At 51.5% G+C, this 16914-nt stretch overlaps 1 protein-coding gene across 1 annotated transcript in view; it reads left to right on the plus strand.

Annotated features, from left to right (window-relative positions):
- Bin3 (bridging integrator 3) overlaps positions 1-16914 on the plus strand; it is a 38082-nt gene that overhangs the window by 17090 nt on the left and 4078 nt on the right. Inside the window, exons 2-6 of the mRNA XM_021642424.2 lie at positions 1958-2006; positions 7557-7597; positions 7954-8015; positions 11600-11736; positions 12269-12309. Of these exons, the coding sequence (XP_021498099.1) occupies positions 1958-2006; positions 7557-7597; positions 7954-8015; positions 11600-11736; positions 12269-12309 (330 nt within the window). The remainder of the gene's footprint in view (positions 1-1957; positions 2007-7556; positions 7598-7953; positions 8016-11599; positions 11737-12268; positions 12310-16914) is intronic.

Genomic DNA, 16914 nt, shown 5'->3' on the forward strand with positions numbered 1-16914 from the left:
CAGTGATCCTGGGCCTGCCATTGAATCTTTTAAGGTCTGTTTCCTTCCAGCAGAATGAGATTGAGGGTTAAAGTGGGGAACACTCTTCTCTGAGACCCTGATACTGTGCTGCTCTCAAAGGCCTGTGATTCCAAGGTGAGATTTAGAGAGGCCGTGGCTCTGTAGGGGCCAGCCGCCAACTCTAGCTTCCTTGGCGGCGGTCTGTCATTCCAGACTGAGACCACTCTGAGGGTTCTTCAGGATCCTCAGCCCACTCCCCACATTCTTGAATTGTAGAATCCTTGTAGGTATACAAGAGGGCCATCTAGTCCCGCTGGTTTTATAGTTGAAGAAACTGGATTTTAGAGCCATAGATTTGTTCAGTAGCCAAACCACTGGGGCAGAGGCTGGGTCTGTTTCCCAATTAGAAACTGCACCACTGCGGCTTCCTTCTTGCAGAACCCAAGTGATGTCTGTCCCCCAGGACCTTATCTGCCTCCAGAATGGTCCTTGGGCTTCTTGTTCATCAGCCATCAACTCCAGTCTCCAATCTTAGGAAAAGTGGTGGGGGCTGGGACAGAAAACCCAGGTCCTCCTGGCGCCTTTCCCCTTTAGGTCTGAGATAAAAGCAACAGTTTTCTTTTTCTCCCCTTTCTCCCCTTTTTCCCATAGCATACTCTTTCCATCTGATGATGACACAGTGCAAGACACTTTGTTTTCAGCCAGCTCCCAAAGGGTTAACTCTCCCAAATTATGGGGCTGGGTTAACAATAAACAGGATGTCCTCCAGAAATTAAATTTAAACCGCTGTGACTCAGGCCGGCCCATCCCCTCAACCAGATCGCTGTCTGGGGGTTATTATCGGAGGTTAATTATACCGTTGGGGTTAGCAGCAGTGTTGGTCAGCTTGAGCCAGGTGGAGGCGGGCACAGGATAATGGGTAAAAGGAAGGATGGGAGTGGAGCCCAAGGGTTGGTGAGAACAATATTGGCACATTGGCCCAGGAGCCAAGAGGGGAGTATTGAGAGACTGGCTTTGGCCTTCTTCCCAGGGAATCTTGGTTCCCTAGATTCTCTTCTAGCCCGGGACAGGACAGGTAGGGGAAATGCATAACCATTTCTGTCACCACTGGGATAAACCGTGTTGCTCTCTTTTTCCCCCTCCCCCCCCCCCCCCCCAGTCACCAGCATAGACTAACAAGATCCAGGTTTTCAGGACCTGGCAGACATCTCTCAATTGCCTGGGCATCCACTCACTCCTGAGAGCAGGAAAGGGTCCCGGGGCAGCAGCTAGTACCATAGAGCAGCCTACTGCAGTAGATGGAAGCTGGGCTCTGGCTCCACTTCAGAGTCCGAGCTCCAAGAGCTCCCTTGTGTTAGGCCCAGATTCTTCAGATGAGCGTGGGAACCTGGTACACAGAGCTTCTTAGCCAGTTCAAGGCAGGCTTGGGCAGATTCCTTACCAAGTGAGCCACATTTGATCTCATCTGTTTTTAACTAGTCGTAAGTGCTCCTTAATACCCATCTCCCCTTAGCATCCCCAGAAACCTTACAAGATACATTGTCGCCCCTATGGGGAAACTGAGTAGCTCCCACTGAGGATGACAGATGGGTGTGGACTTTTTCAAGGATGTGTTTTCAGGAACGGTGGCTGTTACAGGGAGCCGTGTTTCTCAGTAGTTCCTCAAAACAAGGCCTGCAGATCCTCAAGGTGTGTCTCTTCCCTCACTTTTCCAGTGCGTTCAAGGGACAGGCTACTAATGGAAATGATGCTCTGGGCAGGCAGGAGTGGCCAAGAGCCTGCATGGCACACCGTCCGTCCCAGAACCAAACTAGGTGCTGTTGGCTCACATGCCCCCAGGGCAAGAGGCCTGCGGCCCAGGCCTGTGGCCCTAAGTGCTGATCCCCACTGTGCAAGCACTCCTGCGGCCCAGCCTTCCCCAAGTCTCACAGCTTCCCTCTGTCTCTCCCTCTTACAGGATTCCATTCAAGATCGGGCAGCCCAAGAAACAGATTGTTTCCAAAACGGTGAGTAACCCAGTTCTTATGCCGGAGACTCAGTTGTGCCTGGTACAACCTCTGCATGGAACCTCAGCCTTTTGGGTTTTGCTCTCAATACGGGAGATCGAACCAGCGCTTCGTGTACACTAGACAAGCACCCTGTCCATGAGCGACCTTCCCAGGCCAGAGCATATTTGAGAGAGGGAAGGTCAGCATGCTGGGCCTTCTTCCCAGTCATTGGTTCTGGAACCTGGGACCTACAGGAGCCTCCTGTCCTGGGTCCTGTTGGTTGCTCCCCCAAGTTTGGGCTATCCATCTGAGCAGCCCTATTCCTGGGAGAGTTCTGGAGCATATATCCCTTCCCCCTCATACACACTCCATGATAGTGCCCAAGGCCTTTCTTTCTGGACACCTCTACCACATAAAAGACCAGTCAGGTTCTTTAGGTGGCCCACCTCTTCTGTTTTATTTTTTTGTTTGTTTGTTTGTTTGTTTGTTTTTTCTTTTGGTTTGTTTTCTTTCAATGTAGGGTTTTTCTGTGTAGCCCTGGCTGTCCTGCCCTTACTTTGTAGACCAGGCTGTCCTTGAACTCAAAGAGATCTGCTCCTGAGTGCTGGGATTACAGGTGTGTGCCACCATGCCCAGCTAGCCAGCTTCTTTTTGTTTGCACAGACAGGTCCATCTCTGCCATGGGCCAGTTGCTCTGTGTGATGGTAACACCTACCCACCTTTGAACATGTGATATTTATCCCTGTTTTATGCCAGAAACAAAGGAAAGGAAGAACCACAGAACATTAGAGCTAGAAGCCCATGGACCTCATCTGGTCTCACTGTCTGTTTTTTTGTTTGTTTTTTTTGTTTGTTTGTTTGTTTTTCATAGAGTGGCAGAGACCTTGTCAGATCTGAAAATCTTCTCCTGGAGAGCTGGGATTAGCACTTGGGTCTGAGTAGCTCTGGTCACTCCTTTGTACACACCTTGTGCTGTTCCCACTATGCCTCCCTGCCTGTCCAGAGTAGCCTCGTCAGCCCCTCACACACAAGCGAGGCCTTGGGGTTTAGCATGAGTGACCCTACTGTAAAGACCATATTCCATCTCAAGTTGCAGCACTGTCCGTGCAGCAGAAGCCCCCATCCCTGAGTTCCTGCCATCTTCCTTGTTTCCCTTCTTCTCTCCTTGGCTCAGCCTCCAGAGCGAGAGAAAAGATCCTGCTTTGGTTTGGCAGGAAGTTCAGCACATCTGACCAATGTCTCCATCTTCAGGAAGTCCAAAGTTAGGTCACAGGAAAGGAGCTGGGCTCAACTTAAAAGAGCTACCCTTGTCCTCATGCAACGGCAGGTTGTAACAGACGCAGTGTCGCCTCCATGGCTGACCGACTGTGGAGCCTCTCAGCTAAGAAAGTCTGGCTGTACAAACACTAGGCTCCAAGGAGTAGGAGGGTGTGGCTTTGAGCCTCCAAGAGAGTAATGTCAGCAGACCCAAAAATAAGTGGTTTTGAAAGGGTCTTTTTCCCCCTTTGTTCACCACCACAAACAAAAAGACAAAAATCCTTCCCTCCACCACGACTTCATCTTTCATGGATCCTCTCAGCACCGGATGGGCTACAGTGCACTTTCCAGCTCCTTGACAGGGTCTGTTGGTGGAAAGGTCTTGGTTCCTGGAGTATTTTGTAAAAGGAGGAATTATTTATTTTGGCTTATGGTCCCAGGAGTCTCAATCCATCATGGTAGGGGATCCTAGATCCTTTACTTTGAGGAATAGCAAAGATTCCTAGGGAAGAACAGATTCCTCCCTCACCACCCCATAGCTTTCTTTGTCCCCTCCCTATGCCTGTCTATGTCCTGGCTGGGGACTTATCATCCTTTAGTCTGTGGTGGCCCCTCCCCCAAGTCAAACATGCATTCAGTAGTTAAGGAGTCAGGTAAGAGACTGGACTTCTGCCTGGCTCAGCCTCCGTTATCTGTGACTTTTGACACGTGCCCTAGCCCCTTCAAGCCTTAGCTCTCTCATGGTGTAAGGTATGGGTAACCCTAGTATCTATGCCACACATACAGGAAGTCTCACACAAAGCATATAAGGAACTTAGTCCAGCTTCTGGTCTGTGAGAAGCCCTCACTGACAGCTGGTTTGGCTTCTTCCAAAGCCATCAAGGACTCATTCTGCCCCAGCAGCTCCATTGCCTGGTGCAATGAAGTTGTGGGCTAGGCCTTTGATCTTTCACCAGCAATCAGCCATGGGTGGCTTAGAATGGAGTTTTTGTGTCTGCTTAACCTATTCCCCTCAGCTCCCTGGGGTGGTTAAGCATAGGTAGAAAGACCCTGCCTTTTCTGGATGGCTTCTTGCTCACCTCTCTGCCCCTAACACAGGCCTGGGCTATGTAGATGTCTCCACATCTCTGGCAGCTGTCCCTGGACACTGGTGACATACTCTGGGATAAGCACAGATGTGACCGCCGAGGTTATTGGAAGTCATGGCACCCCTGTCATGGGAAGAAATGCTGTTATCTTCAGGGAGTTTCAGGAAGCTTCTGGCTCAGGGTACCCAGCTTTCAGTCACAAAGAAAACATTGTCTTTGCTCTCACTGCTTGCCTGTATTCAGGTTACCAACATGGGTTCCATGACTGTTGAAGTTGTGGCAGGAATGGCGTGTTCTTTGTAGGGGCTGACCATTGGTACCAACACAGGGACTATAGCTTCCACCTCCTGATCCAACTCCTGTCAGTCCACTCTGGAGCCTCAGGGCATCTTAGCATGGACAGAGAACACAAACACAGACACAGAGACACACACATCAAATCACATCACAGACAGACATATGCACATACACACCACATATACACACAAGACACACATTTCTTGAACACCCCGCACATACAGACACACCACACATATCACATATGCATGTACATATACTACACACGTCACACACACATACACATACCTCAGGCACGTACTTATACATTACATGCACATATACACTTCCACATATACATACACGCACACACCACATACACACGTATACACATTCTAGCTTGGAGCTCTTGGAGACATTGTTTCTCTTGCCCTCCAAGCAAGGGTTCCCTAGGTATTGCACACATAGGAAAACACAAGCCAAGGTTCCTAGCTAGATAGGTGCTGTGCAAAACCAAAGCAAAGACAGCTAGGCACACTGACCCTCTCCAGCAGAAGTAGATTTCAGACTTTGGCCTCTCTCATCCTCTTTAACCCTGGGGCACACTGGAGGAGAGATGCTGTCCATTCAGGACATGCTTGTGTGGCAGCTCTCAGAATGCTTTCTCGACTAACTTTGACCTGACACGCCTTTGCCCTGGCAGGAGAGCCCCAGCCCTGCCTTCGGCCTCCTTTTCCCCTTCACCAGGAATTTGAGTTTGGAACTAGCTCGGCTTGTTCACTCACTCAGCAAATGCCAAGCTCCCCCTGAGCAGGCTAGCCTAGGCATTGCCCTTGTAGCCTGGGCCCAGGAGAATGTAGGGAGCACCATCTGGGGCTGGATTCTCCGTGTGCTACCTTCAGCAGCCTGGCCCAGCCCGCTCCCCTGACAGTCCGCGCACATGTGTTTATGCTTGCATTGTTGACCGGCCTCCAGCTGCCTCTTGGCAAAGGCATCAAGCCTTCAAAAAATGTTCAGATCTTTTCCACTTGGTTCTTTCCCTCAGAAGACACGCACCTTGGAATGTGACTTCAGTGTGTCCCTTTATTCCATCAGCCATAATCTGAAGGCCTGGAATTCTGGTCCTGCCCCAGGTGGTCCTGTCTTCTGGGAAGAAAGACCTGGGCCCTGCACCATGGCCCCTGGTGGCAGGGAGGTGGTGTTTCTGAGTTCCCATGAGGCGGCCTTGAGTGGCATCCAACAGAAGGAGTATGTGCCCACCCCAGCATGAGACTATGAGCTTTACCTCCTCTGGAATAATCCCACCTGGCTGGGAGCTCGAAGGCCCCTCTGTACAAGTCCAAACAGTCCCCATCTGGGCAGACCAGGTGCTCCCTGACATCCCACACTCAGGCATTGCAAAAGAGAAGGCTAGGAGCCAAAAGCAGCAGCACGGGGGCTCAGCCCCCACCACCCCAGAAGAGCAAGCACCTAGGTGCGTCTCCAGGAGAGTTCAAGTCTGGCTAAGAAATACTTAGTTTTCATTCTGTCCTTTTGGAAATAAAATGCTAACGTGAAGAAAAACAAGACACTTATCAGCCACATCCTCTGGTTATGAAGGCCATAGCAGAGTGGTATTGCCTAGCATGAGGCTCCATGCTCAGCCACATCAGGGCTTCTGTGGCTGCCATTTCCCAGGTACTTCCGGCTGCTGCTCTCTGCATCATTGACTGCCTCTCCAGCCTGCTGTGGCCCTCTAGTACTCAGCAAGCAGGAAAAGAACATGGATACACACTCTGTAATCACCACTGTGAGTTGGGCACCTGGCCATGTGTTAGCTTCCCTTGAGCAAGTGAGTTCCAGAGGCCAGAGTGATGACCAAGTGTAGCCACTCCACTCAGAGATACTAAAAGCTGTTGGTGTCAGAGTTCATCTCTCACCTGCCTGTGTTTATTGTTCTCAGCTGCTTTCCTGTACCACATGCTGGAGGAATAACCAGGCTAGTCCACCCTGTTGATCTTATAACAAGGCATTGTCATCTACAGATCTCCCTTTAAGAACCACACAATAAAGTCACTGCTCCCCCACTAAAAAGGTGCAGGCCAGCTTGACGGACAGCTCAGGAGGTAAGAGCACTTGCTGTGAGGCTTGACAGCCTCTGATCACCAGGACCCACAGCAGAAGGAGAACCAGTTTTTGAAAGTTGTCCTCTGCCTTCCATGGATACACCATGCCTACCTTCACATGTAAATCATAAACACAGTAATGACAGTAATAATACACTAATTTTTTTTAATTCTAAAAAACTCAAAATTTTGTAAGCTGGCAATTTTGTGTTGAGCCACATTCTTGGCTATCCTTCAGGCAGGCCACAGGTTGGACAGCCCTGGAGGTGTACACCTTGAAGGCTCAGGTGCCCCTTCATTCTAAAGCAAGCTCCCACCTGACGTCCCACATAATATCTTCCTCAGTGTACCCAGGCACCACAGCAGATGAGTAGGGCCTGTGAAGAAACTGGCTGAGAAGGGAAGTAACTTGCTCAGGCCTCACAGCCAGCACGTACCAGACCCTTCCTACTTCAGACTCGCCTCTTCTTGGTTTTGCCTCTGACTCCCAGGTGGGGTCCAGTCATGTCAGGTCCCCTTGACCGCCACCAGAGTCAGGATGAGGAAAAGACACTAACCACTGCCTCATTCTGGAACGACAGGGCCGAGGCACAATCCGCTGAGACTTGCCAACTGGCCTGGTTGGCCCCTCTGGAAGGAGGGGCCTTCTCCCTAAGTCAAACACTTCATTAGTTTGGGAACACAGGGACACTGTTGTTAATGATCTGCTGGAGCGTGTAGGGACTGGGCAGCGCTGCTGCTGCAGGCTGGGGGGAGGGTGTGGAGCGAGTTTCAGTAAGCTGGGGGATATTTTCCATCGTGTTGTCATTGCCCCATTGACTGAGCTATCTCTTTCCTTGCAGGTGGAGAGAGACTTTGAAAGGGAGTATGGAAAACTGCAGCAGTGAGTGTCAAACTCCAGAAGGGGAAGATGGGAGATAGCTGGGGCACATGTTCCTTGCCAGGTCTCACTCCCTTGCCCTGCCTCCTCCTGGCCAGCTCAGGCTCAGTCAGGGAGCCTTTCTTGTGCCCTTTGTCCATTTACAGCTAGGAACCAAAGACATCTCTGACAGGTGACTGGGCTATAGGAAGGTCATTAGTGCACAGGCTTTAGGTGATCAGCCTCCTGCAGAGCCTGAGTGGTCTGTGGCAGGTGTTGCACAGAGAGGAGTTCTCTCCCTGATGGCCTTACCTAAGGCAGAGAGGAGGTGAGGCCTTAGTGCTGTGAGGGTGAATGTCCACCTGCTCCTTGCTTTTCAGGCTAGAAGAGCAAACCAAGCGCCTGCAGAAGGACATGAAAAAGAGCACCGATGCCGACCTGGGTAAGTGGCCCCGCCCTGTGTCTGTCAAGGCAGCGGGAGGCATAGAATGCCATTTCCTCAGACCCTCAAGGGCTAACTCAGAAGTCACTCTGCTCAGAGAACACCAAGCACTGTCCCTAAGAAGAGACCTGGGTCATTCTCTCTGACCAGATCACCGCTTTCCACAGGGTCCTGCCACTCCCCTGCTTAGTTGGGCATGGAAACAGATGCCCCCAGTTCCTGTTAGGACAGCACTACAACCAGCAGAAGCCTCTGTTGCAAGTGCCTTTTCTGCCTCAGGGTCTGGGCCAGAGAAAAGAGGCAGCATTGCCTTCCTGGCAGAAGTCGGCAGGCAGCATGGCTTTCCCATGGCAACAGCAGCTGAAGGGGCTGTGCAGCTGAGCCAGAGAGCCAGCAAAAGTGGAGCCAGGAAAACTTCAGGATCATTCTGTCGTTACAGAGGGCACAGAAGGGCCTGTGGTGAGGAACCAGCAGGTGCCAGCAAACAGCCAGGACTCGGGAGGGCTGTGGGCTGAAGAGACTTGTTCAAGAAGGAGGCCAAGGGGCCCAGTGACTGAGGCAGCTCAGGTCAGGCAGTACCAAGAGGCAGTGTCACAAGCGACAGAAAACAGATGAGAACATACCTGTTACTGTCCCCACCAAGCTCTGGCTTAACAGGGTCAAACCCAACACTGGCACTAAGCTGTGCCTTGTCTGGGAAGCAGCCATATTGCTGGTCCTCAGCCTTTGGCTTGCTGTGATGGTGAAGTTGTGTGTTGGTATAAAACCCCGAGAGCTACATGGTCACCAGCATCTGTCTATTGAGAGCAACAGTCCTGCCAACAACATCCACAGCAGAGGTAGCCACGGCAAGGCTCCTGCCAAATGGACCTCGGCAGCTTCTCTCTTCATGCCACTTAATAATAGGGTCTTGAGAGAGACAGGTGTGACCAGGGCAACCCACCATCTCTCTTTTCCAGTGAACTGCTGCTGCCAAAGCCCCAAAAGAACCGCCTACAGTGCTCAGAAGGCCAGCCCCATATTCTGTGCCCTAGAGCTTCCCTGCCAACACCAAAGATGTAGCCTGGTCAGACCCTGACTCCCTCCTCACTTCTGGCTCCTCCTCTGTCGGTTTGGAAGCTGGTCTGTTACATGGAAGTCCCTACTCCATTGCAGCACGGAGTCACTGGGACCTGCTTCCCAGACAGCTGTGGTATCCGAGTAGAGATGGAGTATGGGGTTTTATTTTCATAGTGAGACACCAGAACCAGGGAGTCCATGAGGCAGACACCTTGGCTGCAGAAAGTCTGTTGTCCAACAGTAAAGTTGGGACTAAGGGGTCACTCTTGAAGCCTAGGATCATTGGCTCCAGAGTGAGGAGCAGAGCACCATTCTGAAGGGCAGCTTCCTCTAACACACATGTTCTGCATTCTGGGTCTGGCTCATGGTTAACAGCAGGGTCGCTAGTGGGCTGGTGATATCATGGGATGCCAGGCCTGACCTTAGAATTCTAAGGCCCAGAACAAGGCCTGGAAATGTTTCTGTGACACATTGTGACACCGGTACAGTAGCATTAAGTATGTACTGAGAAGGGCTGGAGAGATGGCTCAGAGGTTATGAGCACTGGTTGCTCTCCCAGACACCCTGAGTTCAATTCCCAGCAACCACATGGTGGCTCATGACCATCTATAATGGGATTGCATGCAGGGAGAACACTGTGATAATAAATGAATAAATCCTAAGAGAGTGAATGATATCTTTTCTTATCTCAGATTATCCCAGGTTCCCAGGACAGGCTCTAAACTCCTTGCTGATGCTTTGAAAGGAGAATCTTCCATTCAGTAAAATGACGTGACTGCAGGAGTTTTCAGAGTGATCCGTTTCTGAATTGTTAGGGCTTCATCCAGATGGAACCTCAGAAACACAAGAGGATGTCCAAGATCCTTATTTTCCCCAAGTTTCAAAGTCTGCCAGTCCCAGGGGCTAGGCTCTATGGGCCATGGACCCACTACCATGGGGCAGAAAGGCTGTGACCCGGGGCAGGGATCCAAAATGGGTGTGACGCATTGCTCTTCAGACCTGGTTGTATCCAAGGAAGTGGCTCAAGCAAATGCAGCACCTTGGCTTCATGTGCTTTCAGTAAGCAGAAGCCTGAGAATATGAGAGTATTAGGAGAGGAAAGGTGGGAAAATAGGTGGGAAGAAAGCCTTCCACTACCCAGTGACTGTTGAGATTTTTTTTTTCATCAAATACTGGGAAAAGAATAATAGAAGACATTTTCAGACATGTTTGCAGTTCTGTGCAGATTTTTATTATCTTTTGACTGTGCTGTTTGTGGTCATTTCATAAGTGTTTCTTCCTCCATTGTTTCATTTCTGGCAAGTTTACTTTCCCAGTGTCACACAGAGAGAGAGAGTTGGCTGTCTTCGCTTGGTGACTATAACCCCCTAATAGCCTCCATGGCAGTCTGAGCAGCCCAGTAGGCACTGCCTCTTAAGAAAGGACCGGGGTCATGATGGTGACCTCTGGTGGGGCCTGGGCTTCTCTCCCACATTGGAAAGATAAGGTCCGCATTGAGGACCTGGCACTTGGCATGGGCTGTCTGTTCTACTCATGGTATGGCAAGGAAGGTCCCACCTGTAATCTGCTGGGCGATGGGTCTCCTTTCATCCATTCTAAAACATGTTTTCAATTTATTACCTTTGAAACCTCAGCTGTTGTAACACTTGCTAATACGGTGGTTTGATGGTCAGCATTTTTTTTTCTTCTCAGTGATTTATACAGTAACATTGTGCCTTAAAATCAATAGCTTCTTAAATGCTGTGGCACTCAAGTAATAATAAACAAAATAAAGTCTGGCCAAGTATGATAGTGCATGCCTATAATCCCACCACTGAGGAGCCTGAGACAGAAGAGCACTGCAGATTGCAGGTTCATCTGGGCTCTACAGTGAGGCCAGCCTGTGCACCGTGTAGTTTAAAACAACAATAACAGAAACACCTGTCTTCCATTGCTTCTCAGCCTTGTGGCCAAGATCATGTGCAAAATTTGTCTTCTGCTCTGATACTCAGCAAGAGTGTTTCCAGTGTTGAGCCAGGTCCTTCTCTAGGCCCTCAACCCTACAGTTTCATGTGTAAATAATGGAGAGCTACAAATGAGCCTAGATCAAGAGCCTCAAAGCTACCAACAGGTCTCCACCCTCTTTGATGCTGACTTCCAAACAGCCTACAGCACCTCCTGTCCAGTATTCACCCCCTGTCCAGTTGTGATAAGTGGGCCAGCCCTAGTGTATATAGAGAGTCCAAGTGGCCAGGCAGCCCACTTACAGTACAGGTTCTTGTATCTTAGGATTATTGAATTAGCATCTTTAGAGCAGAAATGTGTCAAACAACTTCCCATCTGCTTGGTCCTAGAACAACCTAGGAGTTTTGCCAGTGATACAGTAGTACATGGCTAAGAGTTTTGAGAAACACTAAGGGCCCTGTCAAGTGGCTTTTTGGAACCTCATTCTAGTAGCTATGGCATAGGCGGAGGTTCTCAAGGAACACTAAGGAGACCTTGAACCCTGTCCATCTGGGTACTCACAGTTTTTAACCTCTTTACAGCCATGTCCAAGTCTGCTGTGAAGATATCCCTGGACCTACTCTCCAATCCCCTGTGTGAGCAGGACCAGGACTTTCTGAACATGGTGACAGCCCTGGACACAGCCATGAAGCGGATGGATGCCTTCAACCAGGAGAAGGTGACCAGGTCTTGCTGCCAGTGGCCCATGCCCACCCCGTTCCCCTTAGGCCAAGCTAGATGCAGTGTCCATAGGTTGTAAGTAGTACTGGAGCTTTAGCCTTCTAAGGCCTGTGAGCCCCAAGCCCAGCTCTCCCCAAACTGGGCTGCTCAGCTGCCCCCGTCTCCTGTGAGGCACGTCACTGAGGAATCACAGTGAAGTCAGGAAGTGCTAAAACAGCTATGCTCCGCAGGGCAGCTCTGCCCACCCGCCCCTCCACACTGAGCAAAGCCATTACAAACCTGTACCAGCAGCAACTGAAATGAAAAGCCTAACCTAAGACCAGACCCAGCCCTAGCTATGGTCCTTAGGTTTCCTGGTTAGCCTCTTTACCTCCTTTGGCAGCAGAATATGGATCCTGTGCTGCCAGTCCTACCCCATTCTGTCTTGACTAGCTCTCTGGATTCTGGTTTCTGAGGAACCTGGGACCTCCTCTTTTAGGCAGAGACTGAACCCCCACAGTTTGGATGCCATTGAAATTTTCTTTTGACAGGTGAACCAGATCCAAAAGACGGTGATTGAACCCCTGAAAAAGTAAGTAAGGTCATCCAAGGAAACGGGCCTCGGGGCACTTGTGGGGACAGCAGATCAGCTAGCTACATGGAAACCAAGGAGCATGCCTAGCAGCATGTCCCCAAGCTTCCCATGACAAGGAACAACAGGGACACCAGCCATGGAGCCTGTCCCATAGTTGGGGCTCCTGGTTGCTCCAGGGCACCAACACTGCCTAATCGTAGTCTGTAGGGGAAGGGAGCTGCTAATTTCCATGGTGCCAGACACTGCCCTGGTGGTCGTTTGGCCCCTTCCCCTTTGCCTCTAGTTGGGCCCCCATGAGACCCAATGCTGGCTGATTTCAACTAGCAGAGATCCTGGCCAGCACTCAACAGACATGAGCAAGGCCTTTCATCTCACAGCCGGCCTGGGATGCAGCTGCCTGCAGCACTGTGCCTTAGAAACGTGGGGGTGGCCGCACATGGGGAAGGGTGCAGCAGCAGCAGCGGCAGCCGCCACATCCTGCTTGGGAAGGTCCCCTCACTCATGACCTGTGAGAGCAAGGAATTCTGTGAGGCTCATTTTTGGTCCTGCAGGCCCTGGTCAAGGATCAGACAGGCTTGTCCTGTGGGTCCCCAGGGGAGGAGGCTGGCCCAAGTCTTGCCTTGAAGCTCCTGAGTGCTTCCTCTCTCCCGGCCTCTCCCAGCCTGCTCTGACCTAGAAAGGCTCCCGCTCTGCGCCAGCAGCTGCACTTTATTACCTCTTCCGTGGTGGTCCCTGGCAGTTGCCTTGCCAGGGCTGGGCAATGAGCCTCTGCTTCATTATCATTAGGCCAAGATCAAGCTGGAGGGAGATGAAGAGAACAGTTTTTGATCCTAAGGTCTTTGTGTGTTGGGGAGTGCTGAGTTATTCCTTCCCTGTTTGGGTCCAGAGGTGGGATTAGGAAAAGCCCCCTAGCCTTGCCAGTGCTTCTTCCCAACACTGGACCTTGAGAGCACCTGCAGCTGCTACAGTCCAGGCCTGGCCCATGCCCACCACCCCAGCCTCTTGGTTCAACCCCAAACTAGAAGACCCTATGTGGGGGGCCCGAGTGCAGAAGTAGCTGTTCATTTGGTCTGGTCTCAGAGCTGGATGAAAGGATCTCAGAGGGAAGGGCCTCTGTATACAGAGAACTCTGGTGTACCAGAGATGCAGGGACCCCAGAGGCAGCCGCAGGCACCCAGAGTTGGCAGAGTGTGGCAGGACTGCCAGTTCAGAGAACTAGGGGGTTGACTACCTTCTCGATTTCACAACCGACGAGGCGGCATTGAAATCGGATTCCTGGCTTCAGCAGCCAAGTAGAGAGAAACCCCCGGCTGCTTCCCACCATTTTAGCAGCCCACCACCTGCCAGGAAGGTGGGGGCGTGGTGGAGGGGGCGGCCAGCATCTCCGCCATGGATCCGCTGACCTCTGTGTGAGCCTCAGGCCTGGCTGCCTGGCTGGCTTCTGCAGCCCACGGCCAGCACACAATCCCCCATGACCACATAAACCACCACTGCCCGTTCCCTCCTCCCCACTTGCTTCCCTGTGCCAAAAGAGAAGCTCCCAGGGACCCCAGCACCGGAAACAGGAAACTGCAGCTTTCCTGTCCTCTAATGAAGATCATGGCCACCCTGTCGCCCCCAGTATCCTCCGCAAAGGGGGCTCGGTCTCTAATCCCCCAGTCCCTGGTTCGTTCACATGTCGGATGGGGATGCTTTCAATTTCCCTTTCCTGGTGGGTGGAAGATCCCGGCTGTGTGGGCACAGATGAGGAATGGCAGGCATTCCCCACCAGGCCGGCTGCTCCCAGCCCACCTCCCAGCCGGCCTCTTTCCCTCCCTACTCTCTCTTCACCCCACGCTTTACCTCCCCGGGGAGCGAGCTTGGTGTTCAACCCTATGCCAGTAAAGAAAGGGGTACCTCCTAGGCTGAGCTCCCTGAAACCCTGGTGTAGACCTAGATCCACCTCCCATCTTTGAAAATCAGTGTGAGTCAGACCTCAGTACTTACAGACTGGGAACTCGGGAGTGGGTCCAGGTGTGTATGCTGCCGTATTGAGCAAGAGCAGTGTCCCAGCCACTCCCACTGACCTAAGTCTGTTTCCTTGTGGAAAGAAAGCCGACAAACTGATTCCTTGGCATGGTTGACTTGGTACCTAGATGCAGGGCTAAATGAACTAAGTGTACGTGAGAATATATGGTTTGAGCAGGGCCAGGGAACAGAGCATGGCCCATCTCTTACCACTGATTTATTGAGGGGCAGCTGAGACTAGCAGAGGATCTAACTTTCTGCCATGTGTCTTTGGAGCAGACAGTAGAAAATGGAAGCTTGTGCCTTGAGTAGAGCTGGGCCCGTGTATCATCCTTGCCAGGGGTCAATAAGAGCCTGGGAAAGATCCAGACACAGGGGCCCAGCCTGTACCTGTCTTCACCTTCTACACCAGCAGAAGTTAGTCCACATCTAGAGCGGATTCTGCTATCAGATGCGCTATCAGGCAAGATCTGTTCATAGCTGAGAAGTAGAAAATAAGAAAGTGGAGCTTGGTGGGACAGTGAGCAAGAATTCTTTCTTCCATCACCGTAGGATAGACACTCTTCCTATGAGCGACATTAACAGCCCCCTCCGATGAAAAGAACCTGGCAGCTGTCCCTTATCTCAGGGGCTTCCAGTCCCAAGTCCAAAGCTACCCAGATTTCCCTTTGTTAGTGATTCATGTACAGCTGCCTGAGCTACTAACCAAGCTCAAATCTCAGTCAAGTCTGTTTGAAGTAGGAGACAAGATCCGAGGAAGGCCTGTGAGTCCCCAAAGAGTCAGGAGCCACTAGCAGGGGCAGCAGAACCAGTGCCACCTGCTGAAGGTGGTGGCCTTGATTCCTGCACGCTGTTGAGGAAGAACCCATGCTGGGTAGACACCTCACACCCAGGGCTATCACCCCTGGTCTGTGACAGCCGCCATTTCTCAGCTCTGCACTTTCACCTACACTTGCTGTGTTTTTTCATGAGCTGCCCAGGTCATAACATTATTAGTCTTGGTATTCCTGGTGGGTGTGACTTGGCCTTGAAGATGACAACCAGGGGAAGGGGCTAGGACCATGGCTAAGGTTCTGCTGAGACTAGCATGTTTCCGGGCTGCACATTGGTGCACACTGGTGCAGTTAACATTGCACCGCAGCTATCTGGCACCTGCAGGACACCCTTCACACACTGTTCCTCGTGATGCCACCTCTCCCTCTCCCCCATAGGGAGCAAAGGGGAGAGTGTACGACCTGGACAGGAAAGTATTCCACTTCTGCCTCCTGCCTGTCTCTCATTCTTACCCTGTCTCTGACCCTGGCCCTGCTTGGGGCCACTCTAACTGTAGGCTGCTTCTGACAGCAGGATCAGGCTACGGGGCCCTTTGTCCCCTTGGGAGAGAGGGAGGGGCAGGGTGGTAAGTTCTCAGACCCAGGCACCTGTTCCCTTGAGCCACACAGTGTTCAGCTGCCAAGGAAGGGAGACAGGCTCCAGAGCAGCTGAATCACTAGGCACAGCTGCCTTGACATAGGCAATGTGACTGGCTCCTCCCAGTGTGACCTGCTGGTGCCTGATGCCCACATCGACTGTATACATTTTGCACCTGATTCTTGGCCAGGTTTATATTCTCTCTTCTCTAGCAGGAGTATCCATCACCCATCTGTGTGTCTCTGACTTGTTGAGGCTTTTGAGTACTGAATTTATGATCATGTCCTATGAGAAGCAGAGGTTGGAAATAGTGTCTCCTGTGGGGTCTGAACCTACTGAAGAAAACCTGAGCATTCAGATGCTCTCCCAGCTCTGGCGCATGTGAAAGGCTGGCCTCACCCACTGACCTGGGCTCCCAGTGAAAAGATCCTCATCCCCCTGAAGTGTGTGCTTGCTTTGTCACCCTCTCTGGGCTCCTCCTGGACAAGCTAACTCTTTTGGTCCCAGGTCACCAGCCATGTCTCTGAGTGACCAGAGGCATTGACTCCCTTGGTTGCTTGTCCATGTCTTACCAGGCTGTCAGCGTTCCTGGCTGGCACAGTGGGCATCCTGTAGTGTGTGCTAGGAAAGCCCTGCACAGCACCAAGGGCAGCCACAGCCCCTCCAGTCTCTGTGCCAGGAGAGTTACTCCATTTTCTCACGTCCTAGAGACCTGCTTGCAGGGCTGCCTCACCTCACCTCTATCTCATCTTTGTCAAGAAGAAGGTTGACTCTTGTCTGGGCCCCCAAAAGTGGCTCTCTGCTGGGCCTGTCCAAGATACAATGGGCCCTTTGTTAGGGGAAAGGTGGCCTTAGTGATGATAGTTACACTTGAATGCCAAAACATTTCAAATACAGCCTTCTCTGAATGGCCAGTCCCCCGAGTAGCCATGCCATACTCTTTTTTTTTTTTTTTTTTTTTTTTTTTTATGTATACAATGTCCTGCCTACATGTATTCCTGCATGCCAGAAGAGGGCACCAGATCTCATTTTAGATGGCTGTGAGCCACCATGTGGTTGCTGGGAACTGAACTCAGGACCTTTGGAAGAGCAGCCAGTGCTCTTAACCTCTGAGCCATCTCTCCAGCCCCCCATGCCATACTCTTTAGTCATGTTGGATAGGCGGGGCTAAGACCATCTTTCTGA

Source organism: Meriones unguiculatus, chromosome 9 (assembly GCF_030254825.1).
Source record: "Meriones unguiculatus strain TT.TT164.6M chromosome 9, Bangor_MerUng_6.1, whole genome shotgun sequence".
NCBI lineage: Eukaryota > Metazoa > Chordata > Mammalia > Rodentia > Muridae > Meriones > Meriones unguiculatus.